The 19,814-nt window shown below is 57.1% G+C and overlaps 1 protein-coding gene across 2 annotated transcripts in view; it reads right to left on the bottom strand.

The window, feature by feature from the left end:
- Positions 1-4,841: 4,841 nt before the first annotated feature.
- Positions 4,842-19,814, bottom strand: part of FAM222A (family with sequence similarity 222 member A) — a 53,282-nt gene continuing 38,309 nt past the window's right edge. For both annotated transcript variants that reach the window (XM_047698153.1, XM_047698154.1), the window contains one exon: positions 4,842-7,413. In XM_047698153.1, coding sequence (XP_047554109.1) covers positions 6,134-7,413 — 1,280 coding nt within the window. In that variant the 3' untranslated portion in view covers positions 4,842-6,133. The remainder of the gene's footprint in view (positions 7,414-19,814) is intronic.

Raw genomic sequence — 19,814 nt, 5'->3', positions numbered from 1 at the left:
ATCTTTGATGATACCATTGAGCTGCTGAATTAACCAACCCTGGGGCCATCCTACCTCCCTACCTTAGGGCTTCTTATGATTGTTGGAGATAATTTTTCTTTCTCATTTAAACCAGCAAGTCAGGGTTTCCTGATACCTTGCCCAATTCCTGCAGGTACAAGAATATGTTTTGATTCCTATTTTGCAGATGAGGAAAGTGAGCCCCAATGAAGTAAACACACTTGCCTAAGATCACACAGCCTAGATGTGGTGGAGTCAGGATTTGCCCCCTCTGTCTTAGGAGGAGAACCCTTCTAGGGATTTGTAGGATTGTCTTTACATGGTGTTTTGGCCTTTCTAAAGCATGTGGTCATCAATTTCTCCACTGTAACAGCCTGTAATGGGTTCCAACAGGTGAGGACGGGGGAGGTTGGATGGAGCTGGGAATGGAACCCAGGTACCCAGATTCCAGCAGACAGCCTTCTCAGCATCTCGAGGTGCTCTGTGACATCAGAGAGTCTCGCTTGTTCCCACCCCCCCCCCCCCCCCCCCCCCCCGCCTCCTTTTGGGATGCAGCCACCAAATCCCACAGATCAGCCTTTGGCCTGTGTAGGGTGGGACGGCTGATCCTCGAGTTTGGCCACCAGGGGCCGCTGTAGTCATACCCAGTGGCCTGCTCAGCAGGGGCTGGAGGGAACCTAGAACCAGCCAACTTGGTCAGGAAAAGCCCCTCACTGAGCTCTCCATTAGGAGCACCCTGAGGCTCTGATTTCAGGAATTCCCTCACCTCCCAACAAGGAGAGAAGGCAGCCCAGATCTGCCCCTGGACAGTCTAGAACCTAGTTGCTGTGTGCCCTCAGGCAAGTTGCCTTCCCTCTCTGAACCTCATTTTCAAAATCGGGGTACACCCCCCACTTGTCAAAGGAGGGATTCCTTCTCTCTCCTTGTGGGTCTCTTCTCTCCTTTGGGCCTAGCACAACACAGTGAACAAAGACCAATTAGGATGTGGTGGCCCCAGAACTGAGGCCCAATGACTCCAGGTCAGGGTTGGAGTCCAGTCCTTGCTCCACCAACTGGGGAAACTGAGGGCCACACATCACCAGAGAGAAGGAGCTTACTCAGTTTCCCTAACTGCAACACAAGAGGTAGGACTCTATATTTCCTGAAGTATTGTTCCTTGGGATGTTAATGGATAGAAACAAAAACTTAGGTGATCAAAAATATTAGGGAAATGCTGGGTTAAAGCTAAAAGGGTACCTTGCCTGAAGGACTTTTCAGAGCCTTTAATATGCTAATATGATTTGTGCAGCTCTAAGGTGGGGGAAGGGGGATGCATCTGTTTCTTTAATTCTTTTAACCTAGAAACCCATTTTCCAAGGTGAAAGCAGCTGGACCAGGTGATGACAGAAGTAACACGCCTAACTTTTGGGGCATCTTCTCCCAAGGAGGCTCTGTCCCCTAGGAACCTGACCACCTGTTTCCAATATTCAACCCCTGGTGGTTGTAATGTGCTTGCTCTTTGCGGTGGAAAAAGAGGCAGCTCAAAGAGGGGTTGTCACTTGCCAAAGACCGGGTGCTCATGAGGGAACCAGGTCTGTCTGATCCTCAGCCCCTAGGCTCCACTGCCCTGGCACTGCCTCGGGACTCATTTGCCCTGTCATCCTTATCACACGTCACCTGTGGACATCCCAGGTCTTCAGAGGCCACCACCTCCTCTGATAGATTTGGAATCGAGTCTCAGGCCACACAAGTCCGCCCAGGGTCACATACGGCGTCAAGGAGGGCCACTTTTCCTGCCCCCTCCCCTCCCACTACCACTCTCTTAGGGAGCTGGCCCATGGTGGTGATTTAAATATAAATCCATGCGGCATCTGGGTGGCTCATTTGGTTAAGCATCTGCCTTCAGCTTGGGTCATCATCCCCGGGTCCTGGGATAGAGCCCCATGTTGGTCTCCCTACTTAGCGGGGAGTCTGCTTTTCCCTCTGACCCTCCCCCAACCCCCAACCCCTCCCAGACGAGCTCTCAAATGATAAAATCTTAAAAAAAAAAAAAAAAAGAAAAGAAAAGAAAGAAAGAAAAAAGAAATCCTCTGACCATAGGTCCCCTGTCTGGGCCACACCTTCCAGGCCCGAGCAGGGGCAGGTGGGGTCCCCAGGGGCCCTTGAAGGCTGCCTGGATTGCGCAGTGGGCGGGGCAGTGGGAAGCGTGCACGTGAAACCCACGTTGGCGGGCGGAGTCCCGCCCCTCTGGAAGCCCCAGTGTAGGTTCCAAGCTGAAGTCTCTGGCTGTTGCCACGTAAGGTCAGGGGTTGACCTTGTCTGCTTCCCCTGTCCAGGAGTGGGGAGGTGCACGGAAGGCCGGCCTATACGAGTCGGGAAAGCACAGAGCTACCCTGGAAAGGTGAGTGTTCCTTGTGGCGGCTCCGCTCATGTACTTGCTCAAGCTTTCATGCCCCTCTGGGGCTGCTCTGATGTCAGTGTGAGATGGGGTGATGCTCTCCTAGCAGTTGTTAATGACAATAGGCGTCACATAGTGGCGGTTATGTGCCAGCCATATGTGGCGACCACCTCGGACACTAAGGGGCGTGAGCGCAAGACCGCTAAAGGGAGAGAAGGAGCCCAGTGTTGCCCCAGAAGACCTAGAAGAAGGCTTGCAGCTCTGCCTGAGGTGGGGGGCAGACAGATGGCAGATTCCCCCACTCTGAGCCTTCACCCAGCACGAAGTCCTGCCCCCGGGAGTGCAGGACTCAAGGCTGGACCGACACACTAGAGCAAATTGGCCATATTTCGGGGTGTGGTGGTAGTTCTATGTTCTCTGCAAAGTGCAGCCCACTCCCAGGGCAGTCTTGGAGTCAGATAGGCCCGGATTCTGTCCCAGCTGCTTCTCCATTCTCCACCCTCAGCTGACCTTGGGCCAGCCTTCCAGGGGCCTCACTCGCCCCACCTCTGCCATGGAGACGTGCACCTGTGTCATGTTGCATGATCTATAGGGGACTAGATACCATTTAGCACCAAGTCTGGGGACCCGTCTGCTGGCAGTGACCGTGGGCATTGTAGCATTGATGGTGATGTCATCATCACCCGCCTCTCCCCTCCAATGTGGCAGGTAGTCCAAGGTGATTATGTGAATGGAGTGCAGGAGTGCTGCATGCTGGAGGGCCCATTGAGATAAGGCCAGCCCTGCTCCCAGGAAGGAGCCCGGCCAAGGCACCTGGGAGCCGGTGGTGCTAGGACAGGGCTAGAATCCCAGCCAGACTGTCTGTGCCATGTACTCCCACTGCGCTACGTGTAGACCCACAGACCCTGCCCATGGAGGGCGAGGTTTTCCCAGATCGGAGGCAGGTCCGTCCTCAGCCCACATCTCCAGATGGGGGACCTGGCCTAGTTAGAGGGGTGCCTCCAGTCTTGCCTCCTTGCTCTCCCCTGATGCCCCAGCGTGGGTTGGGCCCCTGGGAACAGCCAAGCCACAGGCCACCATCCAGCCCTAAACCTGGCTCTAGACCCCAAGTTCTTGCCCTGTGCTTTTGTACCCTTGAATTCCCTGTCTGGGTTATGGTCACTCCAAGTAGCAAAGCCAGGATTCCAACCTGCTTCTAGTTCAGGCCAGAGGCTGGGCCTCCCGGGCTGCCTGCCTCCTGGGCTCCCCCGGGGTGCTGTGAGGCCACAGGTGGGCTTTGGCTCCTGTGAGGGGAGAGGCTGCTGGAGTGTCTGGGGTGTCTGGAGGCGGCCTGAACCAGGGTGTGGGACCTCATGCCGGAACCTGGCTTCCTTTTACCGTCCTTGCAGCCGTTCTCAGGTTCTGTGTTCTCGTCTGTAAAATGGGGATGATTTTGTCACACCCCTGATGGCGCTGTTGTGAGGCTGTTTTGGGAGATCAGTGAAGCGCTCAGTCAGCTGCCGCTTGCATACCACTTATGGTCACTCCTAGAGGCCTTCTATGTAGCTGGTCACCCAGCACGACCCCTGGACTGCTCCCCGGGGGTGTGCAGGGTGCTACGCTTGGTTCACTGACCCAGTTCCAGAGGGCTTGGGTCCCGTCCTGGCACCCAGGTAGGGCTGTGTGCATAGCAGGGGAGGCCTGCATCAAACTGGGGGCTCTCCAGGTCCCCCCCAGGCCAAACGGGAGGCTCCCCGATGCCTGGGCAATTAAGGCAGAGACAGGCTGTAAAGAAGAGTCCAAACCATGGGGTTCAAAGCCCCATTTTTCAGACTTGCTGTGTGACCTTAGGCAGGTCACTTCACATCTGAGCCTTGGTTTCTTCCTCTCAAACACCTACTACCTTGCAAGGATGTGGTGAGGCTCCAGGGAGACACAGTGTGTATGAAAAGGCCCAGCACAAATGGATTGCTGATAAACATGAAGTACCTTGGGTGGTCTCCTGCAGATTCCCTGCCCCCGACCCGGCACACGGACCTGGGTGGGTGTGTGCTGGGGCTGCCCAGCCTCTTTGGCCTGCCCGCAGTCGCACTGCCCCCCTAAGGAAGCTTGGACGAGGAGAAGCTGGGAAGGAATGTAGTGCGACGTGGGGGACACCATCCCCAGACCATTCAGGGAATGAGCCACTGGGCCCGGGCTTGGTTCTGCCTCATCCACGCTACAGACTGATCGCTGGCCGTGGCCCAGGGGCCTTTAGCCTGGGTGCTGGCACGTGAACAGAGTACATGACAGCGTCCCCCTCTCAAGAGCTGGAAAAGTAAATGACCCACGGAATGCCTGGTGCAGTGGGCACCCCTGGCCCGCTTCCTCGGGGCTCTGTGCTGGGTCGGCTGGGGAGGAGATGGCCCCGTTCTACTCCTAAGGGAGGGAAGGCAGAAGGAACAAAACAGGAGCTACAGAACAATTCCACAGCTGAGACACCATCTGTGTTTTCCTTCTTTTTTCTTTCTCTTCGTTTTTAAAACAATATAGTGCAGACTGCACTTCTCACAGTAGAATATAATGGTCAATTTTAGTATAAAAAAAAAACATTCTCAGAGATTTATAAATGCACTTAGTGCTTGAACAGGCCTTGGAGAGATACAGTACCGCTTCCGGAGTGCCAGAGGGGCCAGGGCTCAGGGAATTCGGGCCTTGGGGATGTAACCGGGGGTGGGGGGGTGGGTAGAGAGAGATCCCTGCCTGCCTCCCTCCCCCAACCCTTGATGGTGCCCAGCAGGCTTTGGAGGGCAGCTTGCTGGAAGGGAGTTGGATTGGGTCTCCCAACTAAAACCAGTAGGTCGCCTCCTCGCTGGCTCCTAGGAAAACCCCAGAAGGTGGCAGGGTAGGTTCCCTCTGACTGGTGTCTAAGATGGCAGGCCCACTGTTAGCCCCTGTGGTGCCTTTGTGCGAATAGGGAAAATGGCGCCCCTTCCTCAAGATTCAGAAAATTGCCTTAATAAATATACAAGTCTAGGATGCAAATGGTGTCTCCTTGGATGAGGTGCCCTTGTGCAGTGCACAGCCTGTACAGCTGTGCCCAGCAGCCCTGTAAGATGTGAACAGAAGGGGGAAGGTGGTAGTACAGGGTTTGGAGAGAGTGGGAATGGGGTACAATTCTGTGTTGGGAAGGAATGGTAGGAGGAGAATCCGGAGGAGGAGGAGCAGGGGGGACTGGTAGTCCTTGGAGCCTATATTAGAGTGGTCTTCACCTGGATTAGCCAGTGGGGGACACTGTAGACCCTGTGACTTTCTATACCCCTTCTCTGCTCCGTTTCCAGGAGACTGGGGAGCTCATGGTGGGAGATGTCTGACCCCCGGGGGGCTGCTCTGACCCCACCCTGATTCTAGACTGTCACATTTCCTCCTCTATCCCACCCTGGCCTGAGCTCCTCTCCTGGGAAAGCCAGAAAGAACCATTCCTATCTTAAAGTGGTTTCTGTCTCCCTGCCTCTGCTGGCTTGGATGGAGGCAGTGGTGGACGTCAGCAGCTGCCCTGGGCCCTCCCCGTGTCCTAGGGCAGCCGGTGGCAGGGAGGGGCCTTGGGGAGCCTGGCCGTCGTGTTCCTCCCCATCAGGTGGCTGTGTGGCAGCAGCCTGCCTGGCTTCCCTGTGGGCATCCATGGGCACTTGGGCCCAGGGTGAGGCCAGGCACCCCTGTGCACTGCCCACCCTGTTCCACGGCCTGCCTCCCCACTCGGCACCCTGTCTGTCTGTCCGTGTGGCTGCCGGGCGGGCCTTATCTGTAGACGGGCAGGCGGATGTGGGCATGCTGGTGGTCGAGCAGCCGGGGCACGGCAACGGTCTCGTAGCCCTTGCCCAGCATCTGCTCCTTGATGCAGGGCGGCCGGATGTCATTGATGAGATACTCCAGCGACTGCAGGCTGCTGCTCAGCACTGCTGTGTTGCACACACTCTTGCTGGGCAGGCCCGAGAGTGCCTCGGCGGGGGGCCCTGCAAGCTCCCGGGCCGCCCCCGGCCCCAGCTCGGTGACCGCCACAGCCGCCGCCGGGTTGTAGCAGTCGCTGGTGGGGGTCACCAGCACGCTGTTCCAGGGGGCAGCGAAGTACTGGCCCACAGTGAAGCCAGTGGGCAGCCCCAGGCCACAGTTGAGGGGCGACCCGCCGGCCCTCTCATAAACCCGCCCCCCGCAGGCCTCCGGAGACTTGCTGGCCACCGTGCCGCCACTGTAGGCCCGCAGTGGCTGGGGCGGTGGCGGGGGCGGCTTCTGCGGCCACAGCAGGTAATCCAGGCCCCCATCTGCGTACCCTGCAGGCTTGGTGGCCCCAGCCAACGTCAAGGCCGCTGCGCTTCCCTGGCCCAGCTCGGCACCCTTCCGGCAGTCAGGCAGGCCGGCAGCGGCCGCATAGGCCATGCCGGGGAAGCTGGGCACGGGGCCATGCTTGGCTGGGCTGGGGTGGGGACCGGCCACAGCCTGGCAGGTGGCAGGCGCAGCGCCTGGGGCCTGGCACTGCTGGTTGAGCTGGTACAGGATACTGTGGATGGAGGGCAGGTTGGAAGGCGGCAAGGGCAGGCCGCGGCCAGGCAGGGGGATGATGGAGGCGGCAGTGGCAGCAGCCGTGGGCAGGCCAGGCGGCGGGGCAGGTGCTTCAGGGGGCTTGGGGTAGGCCAGGGGCCCCAGAGTGCTGGGCGCCGGGTAGGGCGCGATGCCCACCTGCACGGCGGCCGGTGACAGCTTGGTCCGCTTGCCCTCGGCGCTCTTGAGCACGCTCTTGGTGGGCCCGGTGGGCGCAGTGGTGCCAGAGGAGGACACAGCGGCCTTGACGATGGCCAGTAGGCCCTGGTAGCCGGCAGCGTGCTGTGGGTAGGGGCTGTAGCGCTGGCCGCTGGTGTCATAGCCATTGACGGTGCGGCCGAGATGCTTGTGCTGGGGCACCCGGATGTTGGTGGGGAAGATCTTGATGGACAGTGGGCTGTTGGCCACCTTCTCCGCATAGGCGTCCAGCTCGGCCGGGCTCGGGTAGCGGGACGAATGCATGGAGCTGGCCACCGTCTCACCTGCAAGGACAAGCGGGAGAGGAAAGCACAGGTGAGAGCCGCCTCTGTGACCCAGGGAGCCCATGGCCCGCTACCCGCAGCAGGGCTCACTCTGCCCCTCCCTCCATCGGTTCCCCATCTGTCCCATCCCCTCGCTCCTCCAGCTTGTTCCATCTACACTCCAAAGCGGCACATCTAGCATCAAGTACGGGAAGGAAAGCGCACGTCGTCAGCTGAACTCGCACAGACCGAATGCACTCCTGCAACACCCCTGCGGCCGAGCGATGGGACACGGCCAGTCCCCCAGAGCCCCCTGCGCCCCTGCCCAAGCAAACAGCTGTCCTGACTTCTGACGGCAGTGTCAGGCGGGATGGAATCCTGCTATGCGTCCCCACCCATACAGGCCTCTGCCACTTAGGGTGGCTTGTGGGATATGCCCAGGTGGCATGGTCCATGCGTTCTCACTGCCCTGTGGTCCTCGTGTGGGACGCAACCATCACAATGTACTCATCCTTGCTCCTGTTGATGGCATTGGGGGCAACACACTTAGCACCATATGTCCTCATGTACACGTTATCCTGTGACTTCTGTTGGGACTATGCCCAGCAGGGGGATTCGGGGCAGATGACTCTGCAGCTCTAGGAAAAGATACCCGCAGTCTGCCCAGGAGACTGTCCCAGGCTCCGCTCCCCCACAGAGCCGACGTTCCGGGGGCTCTGCAGCCTCAGTGATGCTCGGTGTCACCTGTCTTAATACCACACCGCCAGGAGGCTATTCCTCCTATTGCTTCATTATCCTCTCTGTGGCTCCCTTTCCTAATCTGTAAAATGGGGTGATGATGACCTGCCACCCTCTGTGGGACGGTTAAGCGTGCTGCTCCAGGAGCAGAGTACAAGGCCTAGAACGGGGGGACATGGTGCAGGCAGCAGCTGCTGCGTCAGCTTCCAGCCTTTGCAACATCAGCAGGCAGGTGAGGGGGAAGTTTACCCACCCTGGCTGCCCAACCCCTCCCTGTCAACTGCAAGGCCAGTGGTGTAACCCCTGCCTTTTCTGCATGCGGTCGGCATGGGGCTGAAGGGTGCACTTTGTGTGACAGGCTGACTGTCCTAGTCTTGGTGGCACAACTGGCACCTTCTATGGGGCAGGTGGGTTGCTGGTGGGCAGGCCCCCTTCTCTCATCCAAAGCCCCTCCCTGGGCCTGAGATATTCCTCAGCATTGCCCAGGACCCTCCGTGGGTGAAGGGAGCAGGGGCCTCCCAAGAAATAGTTGGGAAGACCCTGGGGTTTAGAACTGGCGCACTGGGTAGAATCCTGTCTGGTTGTGGGGCTTTGTGGCTCTGGGCAAATGGTCTGTCTGGCTGAGCCTCATTTTCCCCACCTGTGGAATAGGCATCAGGCATAATTATGCCAGTCTTGCAGGGTGGCTTGGGGGAAGGGCTGTGCCAAGGGGCTGAGCAGAAGGTGTGAGGCTCACAGTCGGTGCTGGGAAGGGGCGACCTCTCTGGGCCCTTGGGCGAGGGGACCCCTCAAGGTCTCCACAGCACATTGCCTTTCTCCTGCCCCATGAGCACCCCTGGAACCCACTGGGGACTTGAGAATGAGGCTTCCCCACACTGTGGCTCTGTTTCCTCATCTGTAAAATGGGCATGATGCTCCTGGGGACACTGCCTCCCAGGGTGGCTGCAAGTTCCAATTAGTTGTGCGTGGTGGGATGCGTCAGCAGAAGCAGGTGCTCTCTAGGCAGAAGTGGTAATACCCTCCCATCTGCCTGGGACAAGGGCCTTCCTGGGGAGGAAGGGGTAGAGGCTCAGCCTGCCCTTTCTGACCACAGGTGGGCCTGGCATGGTGGCTGGGTGGAGTGCTGACCCCATCACCTGCCCTCCTCCCCCTCGGTTGGAAGGCCTCACCCCACATCCCATCCTTCCAGAGCCTCAGCCCTGGTCCCCTTGTTTGGCTCACAGCCAATCTCGGCAAGGTATGTGCTGCAATGGGAAGGCACAGGCATTTTGGGGTGCGGGGGGGGCTCACTCAGGTCAGCTTCGGAAAGCGAGATGGCTTTCTAGAAGAAAGAGCATCCCAGTTAAGGCAATGTTGAAAGGGGTGAGGAGAGAGCAGAGAAACTCATATCAGGCAAAAGAAAACAGCACAGGCAAAGGTCCAGGGGCGAGGAAGCCTATCCCAAGTGGGAACTGTAATTCAGAATGAAAGCAGAAGCCAAGGGCGACAGTCGGGAGAGAGAGATGGCCTGGGAGGGCGTGAGGTAGGGCAGTGGCTTCCCCCACCCCACCCTGAGGGCACATTAGCCAGTCTGGGGATGTACTTGGTCCTCACACTTGGGTTGGGGGAGCCGCCACCCCAGCTACGGGGGTCCAGTGGGTAGTAGCCTGGGATGCCATGGGACAACCTACAGTGCATAGCACCACCTCTGTGCGCAGAGAGTGTTGGAGAAACCCTGTCCCAGGCCATCGGCAGCCAGGCGAGGTTTGACACAGGAGAGGGAGGCCCAGGCATGCATGTCAGAGAGGTCATTCCTCTCTGCCCTGAGGTGCAGGAATGTGGTCTGACCTGGGCAGGGCAGCAGGGAGGGAAGAGGTAGGCATCCCTCAGCATCCCAAGGAGCCTGGGCCAGTACCCCTCCATCCCTTGGTCCTAATCTGGGCCAGCAGGTGGAGCTGACCCCTGGCAGGCCACAGGCCTCCATCCTTGACCCTGCCTGGGGCAGCCCCCTCCTAAGTGGCCTAAAATAAACTCGGTGTGGAGAATGGAAATGTCACTTTGGCCAACGGGGGAATCTTTCTCCGAGATTGGATTTAAACTACATTATACAAGCAATTTCATGGGCACTTAGCGCCGCTCGGAGAGTCCCGCAAAAAAGGGACCAGCTCTTCATTTACCAGCCATAAATCAGCAGTTGCTATAATGAGCACAAAAATGTCACTTTTATGCAATTTTACAGATGAACAAAACTGGTGAAATTAACTGTGGTAACCTACCAGAGTCAGCAAAAGCGGCTGCTGGGGAAAAAATTATATCTGTATGTATTTTTGTTCCTCTTCATCCCCCTTCCCAAGCAGGTTTCTGCCATTGTGGTGTGAAAACTCATTTGTCCTCACCATTATACTTTCATTTGGAGTTTATCTTGAGTATCCAATGAGCCACCAACTGTGAAAATGATTAAATCTACAAAATCTATCTAATGGATGGAATAAATTAGGTGTTTAAAACCTTTAAGAAGAAGAAGAAGAAGAAGAGGGGGTTTGTAAAAAGGTTCAGCCTGTTACCGGTTCCCATTCGCTGAAGGATGGGCCCGTCTGGGCCCCGCCAGTCACCAGGGCTCCCCCAGGGCGGGTTGGGGCCTCCAGTATTTGCGGGAGCCGATGGGGGTGGGGGTGCCCTTTGGCTGCACTGAGTACAGGCTGGTCTCTGGGCCCACAGCTTTTCTCGACATCTCTTGTCTGGAGCACCTGAGCACTCTTGAGAGCCGGAAGGGGGGGAATGGGCAGTGACAAGTTCAGCACCATGACACAGCCCCATGGGGTCAGGGACTCATAGGTTTATGTGTGGTAGGCGGGGGACCTGCTGGGGGACCCCAGGGCTTGTCTTCGATGCTGCTCCCTCCCTGCCTTCCCTGGACTAGGGGACCCCTACACCCCCAGCCTGGAGGTCCCATTAGTGCCTGGATGTGGTCACCACAGACACCACAGCAGATCCCGGTGACCCTGGGCTTGTTCTTCTGCCTCCCAAGACTTGGGCTCCCTAGCTGGCCTGTCTGCCGCCGTGTCCCCCAGCATCTACAGGACACAGAGTAGGTCTCCAGGAATGTCTTACTGGACGACTAGGCTGTGCCTGGATGGACCCATCCGGCCTGGGGGCCTCTGTGTGCTGCCAGTCACAACACTTGGAAGAATGAGTCCCAGGAGGGACTAAGCTAAGGAGACAGCCCATGGCAAGCTGCCTCTCCAAAGCCCCTTTCCAGCCCCGTGTTCAGACACTTCCTGGGCCCTTGTCTATGCAGGCAGCACACAGGGCCTTGGAGAAGCAGCGGCAGCCAGAGCAAACCAAGGTTCCCGCCCTCACGGAGCTGACAGTCTCGCAGGGGCGACAATCCTGAGACCCTGTCAGGCAGCCAGAGGCCCCAGGAACAGGGACAAAGCAGACGTGGTAGCTTAAAAACCTGTCCACGAATCCTTTGGCACTCCTCCCACAAGTAGTGGAGGCCCATCTTCCTTCCCTGGAATGTGAAGGAACTCAGTTACTCGATTCTATACTGAGTGGGTGGAGTGGGTGCCGGCAGGGCGGGTGGGGATTGTGGCGGGTGGGGCACCATGTGGCCCTCCTGGCTGGGCAGTAACAGGCAGCGTGGCTTTGCATAGACACCAAGGTGGCTCTGTGCCGGTCTGTCGGGGTGTCTGTCCCTGGAACCCAGCCACTGTGCTCCGGGAAGCCCCGGCCCCACGGAGGGCCACGTGTGGGTGTTTGAGTGGACCGCTGGCATCCACCACCTGACTGACGTGGGAGGAAGCAAGCCTTCGGAAGCTTCCAGCACCCAGCCCAGGTCTCCCTCACTCTGCTCCCAGCAGCAGCACAGAGCAGACACACCCTCCCCACTGTGCCCTGTCCATTCTCCCAAGCGCACCAGATGGCTGTCGGAGGTCACTGAATCAGGGGTGGGTAGTTATGCAAGCACAGTAAGCAAAACAGTGGGGCCTGGGGGGCGCAGTGACCCCGTGGAGGGATGCCTAGTGTGGACGCTGTGATCAGCGAAGGCATCTCTGATAAAGTGGCCTTTGAGGGAAGGCTGCAGAGTGAGGGAGTGGGCTACATGGCTCTCTGACAGAAAAGCGGTCTTCGCAGGGGGCAGCCAGGCGCGCCTGGGGAAGCAGCGTCAGCGGGGGAGGACCGTAGAAGGTGGACGGGGTGAGGGTCCACTGTGAGGACCTGGGCTCCTGCTCCGCGTTGGAGGGCGGTGACCAGAGGAGGGACAGGACCTTCCTAGAGTTTTGATGGGACCCCTCCAGCTACTGGGTGGAAAATTGGGCAGGGAGAGGGGGCCTCACAAAGAAGTCCTGGGAGCAACTTCACTGTCCCCACAAGACAGAGTGTCCAGCAGGTCCTCAGTAGAAATGTGCTTTGCTGGGCATTGAAACTTGGGTTCTAGAAGGTTCTGACGAAATGGGCAAAGGTGTACCAACAGTACGGTCTGTGGAGATAGGAGGTAACAGAGGGGCTGTACCTGCGAGCCCTTGGCCTCTCTCCTTCCCTCTCGAAGGGGGGCCAAGCCAAGACTTAAAGACAAAAGCCCTTGAGGCTGGCATGGTCTTGCCTGGGAGGGGGGCATTTTAGTTCTCTGTGCTTTTCTGTAGTCCCCAGGGGGTGGCCCTGACCATGTGTCGTGTGAGGGTAGGGGAGAGGCGCGCAGCTCTCCTTTCTCCCAGGGTCCTGCCCTTGACGCCTGCGTCACAGCAGCCTGCTTCAAAGCCACCTCCTCTACCCTTGGCCTGGAGCTGCCCAAGGCCCTCCCTGGCTCCCCGCCTGGGCCCCCGCCACGGAGGGGAGCGGAGCACCAAGGGCAGCTGGGAGCCTTTTGAGAAGGGATCCTAGTGCGGGGGGCTGGGGAGGCAAGGGTGGGCTGAGTCAGGCTGCTACCTCTCTCCGGGTCTCAGTTTTCTCTTGTGTAAAATGGAATACTACTGCCGGTCTTGGGAGAGTTTTTATGAGCATCCTCAGGGGGGGCTATGGTTGCTGGTGGTGATGGCTTCACTAAAGTCCCCTCCACAGCCTCCAGGCCCCCGGATGCGTCTCTGTACAAACCCCTCCGTTGAGCCCGTGTGTGTGTGTGTGTGTGAAGTCTGAGCTGCTAAGGCTGGCATCCAAGGCCCTGGCCATGGGACCCTAACCTCTCTCTGCAGCCCTCTTTTCCCACAGGCCCTGGACATACCCATGGTATCCCTGGGCTCCCTCTCATGTGCTGACAGCCATCCTCGGTGGAGCGCCCTGGACCAGGCACAGTGCCAGCTCCTTACAGCCCTGCCCTTTGGACATCCTCATGGCAGCCTGGGAGGTGGGCCTGGGTTTCAAAAGTGGGGGGAGACATTTAGGGAACAGGGTGTCAAGTGTGGACTGCAGATGAGCGCCCCTCCTGCCGCATGTTATTGCTGACTACTGGAGGACAGAGGGGCTGGGGATGGGCCAGGAGCCAGGAGATCAGGGCTGAGGGGCGGGGACTGGGGCGGGCGTGGAGGCTGTGCCCAGCCCAGAGGCATGCGCACCTCTGAGACTGTGTTCGGACACCACATAGGCCCAACCATACGCCTGCTGGCTGGGAGGTAGCCCAAGGAGCACCAGTTTGAGAGCTCGGGTGGCACAGAAAGGATCTGTGAGCCAGGTTCTGAGCTCTGTCATCTGTCCCCTGGGACCATGCTCTCTGTCGCCAGGCATCACGGACACCGTGGCTCGGGACAGGTGTCTCCCTCCACAGGCTTCTCCTCAGTAACCAAATTCTCCCGGGTCCTTTAGAGCCTAGCTAGGATGATGCCGCCTTGTGCTCATGTCCTTGGACACCCACCTCACCTGGTCTGTGTCCCACACCCTGGTGGGAAACCCTCCATGTCTGCCTCCCCTCCTCCACCCCCCTCCAACCACTCCTACCATTCCAGGGTGAATCTGGGGTTGGGTGGACCTGTCCATGTGCTGCCTGGTGCAAAGAAGGCGCCTGAACTCCGCCCTGGGAGGACGGAGGAAGAAGTGGGGCTTATACCCGACTGGGTGGCTGGCTTTGGCCTCTGTGGGGATGGGCTCTACACCCCTCCCCGCCCCCAGGGCTCCCATGCTGTAACTATCTGTTGTCTTCAGGGCAAAATACTGAGGGCAAGCGTGGCTCTTTCTCCCCACCCTGACCCCTGGGAAGATGTGTGGGGTCCCCGCAGGTGTCTGCAGAGTCCATTGATTCCCCCCACCCCCACCCCGTTCCGAGGCCCCTGGGAGGAGGCAGGGGCAGAAGCCAGACAGAACTGAGACTCCGTGTGCAGAAACCATGGCCCCCACCCTGTGAGTTGGGCCCTCCCTGCCCCAAGGCCCCCATTAAAGTCCTGTCAGGAAATTTAAGAGGCTGGCTGCCAGTGCGGATGGGCCGTCACTGCCATTACGTTAATGTTATGGGCCTTTTACAGGTGCCTTAAAGAGATGTGGTTATTAACGAGTATATTAAGCCAATTAAAAGCAGCCCTTTGAGTGGGATTTAATGTTGCTACAGGGAGACGGGAGAGCGGGACTCGGCAGGCCCTGGTGGCCCCCAACCAGGAGTAGGGGAGAAGCATGGGTGGCCAGGCGGGGGCTCCACAGGAGTGATGGCACGGGTGCAAAGCTCGGACCCTGGCTGGGGTCAGGACGCGGCGTGACCACTTGCTGTGGGACCCTTGGTTTCTCATCTTTAGGGGGAGAAGGATGGACAAATCACAGTGGGCTGAAGTCCATGGGCTCCTCTGCTCTGTAAGGCCCGTGGTGCCTGCTCCCCGAGGGGTAGTGGAGGAAGGCATGGGGGTGGTTTCGGGGGTGGGGTTGTCCAGGGCAGCGGTGGGGGGAGATGCCAGCTCCCAGGCTCCAGGGTTCTCAGTGGGAGCCCAGGCACCTCCCACGTCCATGCCAGTGCCTCCAGGTACTGTCCAGCTGAAGGCAGGCTCCTGCAGGGCCATGGACACACTCCCACATTGTTCCCTTGGGGGACCTTGGGTGTGTTTGACTGTAAGGTGGAGTTCTGTAGCTTTCCCCTGGGAGGAGTGGGAGGACTACAGGCATGCCAGGCACAGTAGGTACTCAGCGAATGTCATTTCTTTCTCATTTCTCTTTGCCTGTTGCCTCTTCCCTTAAGCCAGGGCACACACTACCTTGCTGAGATGGGGGAGGGGTGTCCCCAGGCACCTCAGGGCACAAGGGGTCCCTGAGCACAGGGCCTGGCCCAACCCCACAGGGAGGAGCAGTCCGCATCTGCATTCCCCTTTGCTGCCGACACTGTGCCCTTGGAGGTGGCAGCCTCCTGAATGCTCAATTAACGTGACACTAATTAGCTGGTGGTACCAGCAGAATCCCTAATGAGGCCGCCCAGGAAAGGGGGTGGTGGGGAAGGCGGCTGGGCCAGGGCTGATGCAGCTGTCCTCTGGCCCACACTGCGAGGGCTGGGGGAGGGACGAGGACGACTACCAACAACCCTGACCGGCATGCCCCTAGCTTGCTGACCCAGGGTGTGAATCCAGGTGCCCCAGTCCCCAGCAGGTTGACCTCAGGGAGGTGACTGCAGCTTCCTGGCCTCCATCAGCCCTAAGAGGACGGGGGGGGGGGGGGGGGGGGGGGGGAATTCCACGAGAGAATGCGTGACTGAAATCTTGGTACATCATGGGGGCTCAGAAAGGCTAGCTGCCTGCCTTCCAGCTCTTTCTGGACCAGACTAGGCAGTGCAGGGAGGTGGCAATCACTGGACGCTGTGAGAACTCTCATTCTCTAACCACATGTGTGCACGTGCACACAGGCTCACATGTACACACACCCAGATGCTCAGGGACACGTGTGGAGTCACAGGTGCCCAGATATTGAGGGCCGGCATGTACACAGAGACCAGGAGATGCTCACAAGCTCACACGTGTATCTACCCATGGCTTCCATGCCCTGGAGTGCCTGGGGGGCCCTGCAGGCAGGGCTGGGGGTACTTTAATCCTTCCCAGCCTGACCTTCCTGCCGCTGACCTATGTCTCAGTCTCCCTTCCCTGCTCCCTGCCCGGCCTCTGAGAGCCTACTTCTCACTGTCCCCCTGTGCTCAGCTTGTTGACCGCTGCCTGAACGGTGCCCTTTGGAACTGCTGCCTCATCTCCCCTCATGGCCACATACATTCCCCCCCTCACATCTCCATCCACAACCGCGTGGATCTGACTCATCCACCCTTTGCTCCCCAAGTGCCCGGCCCCCTCCCATCCCCTGCTCCTTGGCACTGCTTTCTCTGCAGTCACATCCCTGGCTGTCTGTTCTGGATATTGGTCCATTGTAAGTGCGGCAGACACCCTCCCTGTCTTTGGCTATCTTGACTTTTTTTATGGTGCATTTTGCCAAGCAGCAGTTTTTTATTTTAATGTGTTCCAACCTGTTTCCTTTATTCGTGCTTTTATCCCCTCTTCCCATTTGCAAGTCCTTCCTGGTGGATGTTCCCCGTCATTTGCTTTAAAGAATGATACGGTTTTGCATTGCACCGTACCAGATTTTTAGTCTATCTGGATGTCTTCATTGTGTGTGGTGTGAGGTAGGGCTCCAATGTCATTCATTCCACATGGATAAGCAGGGGTCCCAGCCCTGCATGTCTATCCCCAGGGATCTGCAAGGCCTGCTTTGTCCCAGACTGAGCTCACATGCACACTGGTCCACATCTAGATGTTCTGCTCCATGCCCTGGCTCCCTCTGTCCCAGTGCTGATCCCACCACCTCAGCCTTAAGCCAGAGCAGTATGACCCTGGTCCTCTACCCTTCTATTTCTTTGTCAGGCGCGTGTTGCCCGTTCTTGGCCTTTTGTTCCTATCAACTTCAAAGTCAGCTTTTCAAGTTACACACACATACACACACACACACACAAATGGATAGGATGTAAGGATTGGACTGATTTTTTCCTCTACTGAAATCTCTGTCCACATGCAGGACGTACATCTACGTTTATTTAGGTCTTTAAAAAACATCACTGAATATACTTTTCCTCCACAAAGGTCATTTACCTCTTCCACCAATGTATTTTCGTTTCTTAATGATACCATAATGTGGCTAAAAGGGATGGTTCCTAGAAAGACACAAACTACCTGACTGACTTATGAAGAAACAGAAAATCTGAACAGACCTATCACCAATAAAGCACTGGAATTAGTCATCAGAACGCCTCCCCCCCCCACTCACCCCCCTCACCACCACACAAGATCCCATGTCACACTCAGGGGGTATGGCTGGGATCAGAAAGCCAGGGGGTAAGTTTCAGTGAAGATGGGGAGAACTGGCACCTCAGCTGTGGCCAGCGGGCACGCACGACAGCACAGCTGCTCTGGAAAACTTTCTGGCAGTTCCTCAAAAGAGTTCAACGGAGAACAGCCATGTGCCCAAGCGACACAACTCTCCTCAGTTTTACCCGCAAGACCCATGGAAACCTACATCCCCACAAAGGTTTGTGCATGAACATTCATGGCAGCATACTCACGACTACCCCAAAAAGTGGAGCAACCTGCACGTCCGTCTGTAGACACGTAAGGAAAATGTGCCGTAGCCACACCAGGGGAAGATTACTTGGTAATGACGAGGAATGACATATGGGTACGAGCTACTTAGGGGCTGAACCTCAAAAACGAAGTGAAAACAGCCAAACACAAAAGGCCTCACATTGTATGACTGCATTTATCCGAAACGTCTGAGACAGGCACATGCGGAGACAGAGGGTTAGAGAGTTGCGTGGTCCAAACTGATGGTTCATGGGTGTGGGGTTTCTGTTTGGGGCGATGAGGCAATGTTCTGAAACTTCATGGTGGTGATGGCAGCACAGCCCTGTGAATTCGCACTACAGGGTATTCACCCGTACACTTGGAAGGCATAGAGCGTGTGGCGCATGTTACCATACACGGAAAGCTGTTTCCAAAAAAAAAAAAAAAAAGTGATAGTATCTTTTTTTTTAATGCAATTTCCAGCTCTTTAGCTGGAAGAGCCTGGCCTGCTGCCTGCCATTGTAAATAAAGTTTTATTGGAACACAGCCATGCCATTCATTTCCGAGCATCTGCGGCTGTTTCCGCGCTACCACGTGGCTGAGCAGAGTAAGTTGCCATAGAGACTGTGTGGCCTGTAGGGATGAAAATATCAGAAAAGTTACAGGAAATGTTCGCCAGCTCCTGTGTGTAGGGGAACACGATGGCATTTGGATGTTGGCCTCATAGCTGCGATCTTGCTGAATTCCTCCGGGGTTTCTATGCAGCTAGTTTTACTTCTTTCTAATCCTCGTAGCTTGTTACTTATTTTCCCTGTCTCACAGAGCCGGCCAGGACCTCTGCACCGTGTGGACAGGCAGGGATTTGGATCTTTGTCTTGCTCTGATTTCACCAACCCTCAGCTTGGCTTGCGGTGGGTTGTGCTTGGATGCTCTATAGTGAAGGAAGCTGCCTTCCTTCCTAGGGTTAGAGCTGATTTTTATTTGTTAAATCATACAAAGGGGGCTGACTCCGTCTGGCCCTCTCGCAGCCCTTTATCTCTGAGCTTCTGTCCTCTCCTAGGCATGGTTCCTGTGGCGGGGGTGGCACTGGCCCTTCCTTCTGTCCCGAGGCTGCGTTCAGCAACAGCTACATAATTGAATCTGCTACCAGAGGTTTGTCTTTAATTTTATTGGAATTTTAAATTGCTTTGTTTCTTCCGTATTTTATTAGTGTCAGTGGAAGCAGCTGCACCTGCAGGAATGCTTGTGTGGCCACGGGTCCAGCCTTCCGGGGTCACGGTTGGTGGGTGAGGGGTGGGAATGGGGGAGAAGTGCCTCTCCCTGCTCCTCCTGGGTTAGCAAGCCCTTCCTCCCATGAAGATGAGAGAGTGGGCTAGAAGCCTTTTGTCCTTTTGTGAGCGCGGGGAGGGGCGCTCCCACTCATTGCGGGAAGGTGGGACAGGTGATGTATTTGAGTCTGCCACCAGGCCCTAGGGGTTCTCTGTTGTTTTTAATCCTAACATCACAATCGAGTTAACAGGCCCCAAGACGGCCACTCACTCACTTGTCCAAGACCTCACACACATACCCGACTCAGGGCACAGCTAGGATCTGACCCCCCAGACCAGCTCTGTCTCCACACCTTTGCCCTGGAGGCTCATGCTCAGGAGGGCAGTATGAGGCACAGAGAGGCTGTGCCACTCACCTGAGGCCTGGCAGAGCAAGGATGGCAGCTCACGTCAGTGTCCTGGGGTAGCTGCCTCATCTCTTCCCTTCCTGGGTGACAGGTCCTGGAATGTCACCCCCATGCTCCCATGGTGCCTCTCTGGGGCTCTCTCCTCAGCCCGTACTTAGTGCAGTGCACATTCCAAGTTTATGGATCAACACCATGATGAGAAAGTCAAATATTTATTATCAGGGAAGGTCCCGAGCAGCTGAGTAAAACACGCTTCTGTCCCAGGTGTGGGCAGGTCCTATCGGGGACCCAGGGACTCTGGCCAGCTGGGAGTAGCCCAAGAACTCAGGCCTGAAGTAAGGGAGGGGAAATGGACTCCCCTGCCCACTACACACACACACACACACACACACACACCTTTTTTTCCTTCTTTTTTTTCTCCAGGTCACTTTCTCTAGTCACCTGTACATACATACACACACACACACACACACACACCCCTTTTTTTCCTTCTTTTTTCTCTCCAGGTCACTTTCTCTAGTCACCTGTTCCAG

This window comes from Lutra lutra, chromosome 12, assembly GCF_902655055.1.
Source record: "Lutra lutra chromosome 12, mLutLut1.2, whole genome shotgun sequence".
Taxonomy (NCBI): domain Eukaryota; kingdom Metazoa; phylum Chordata; class Mammalia; order Carnivora; family Mustelidae; genus Lutra; species Lutra lutra.
This window is presented reverse-complemented; position numbering and strand designations above follow the sequence as displayed.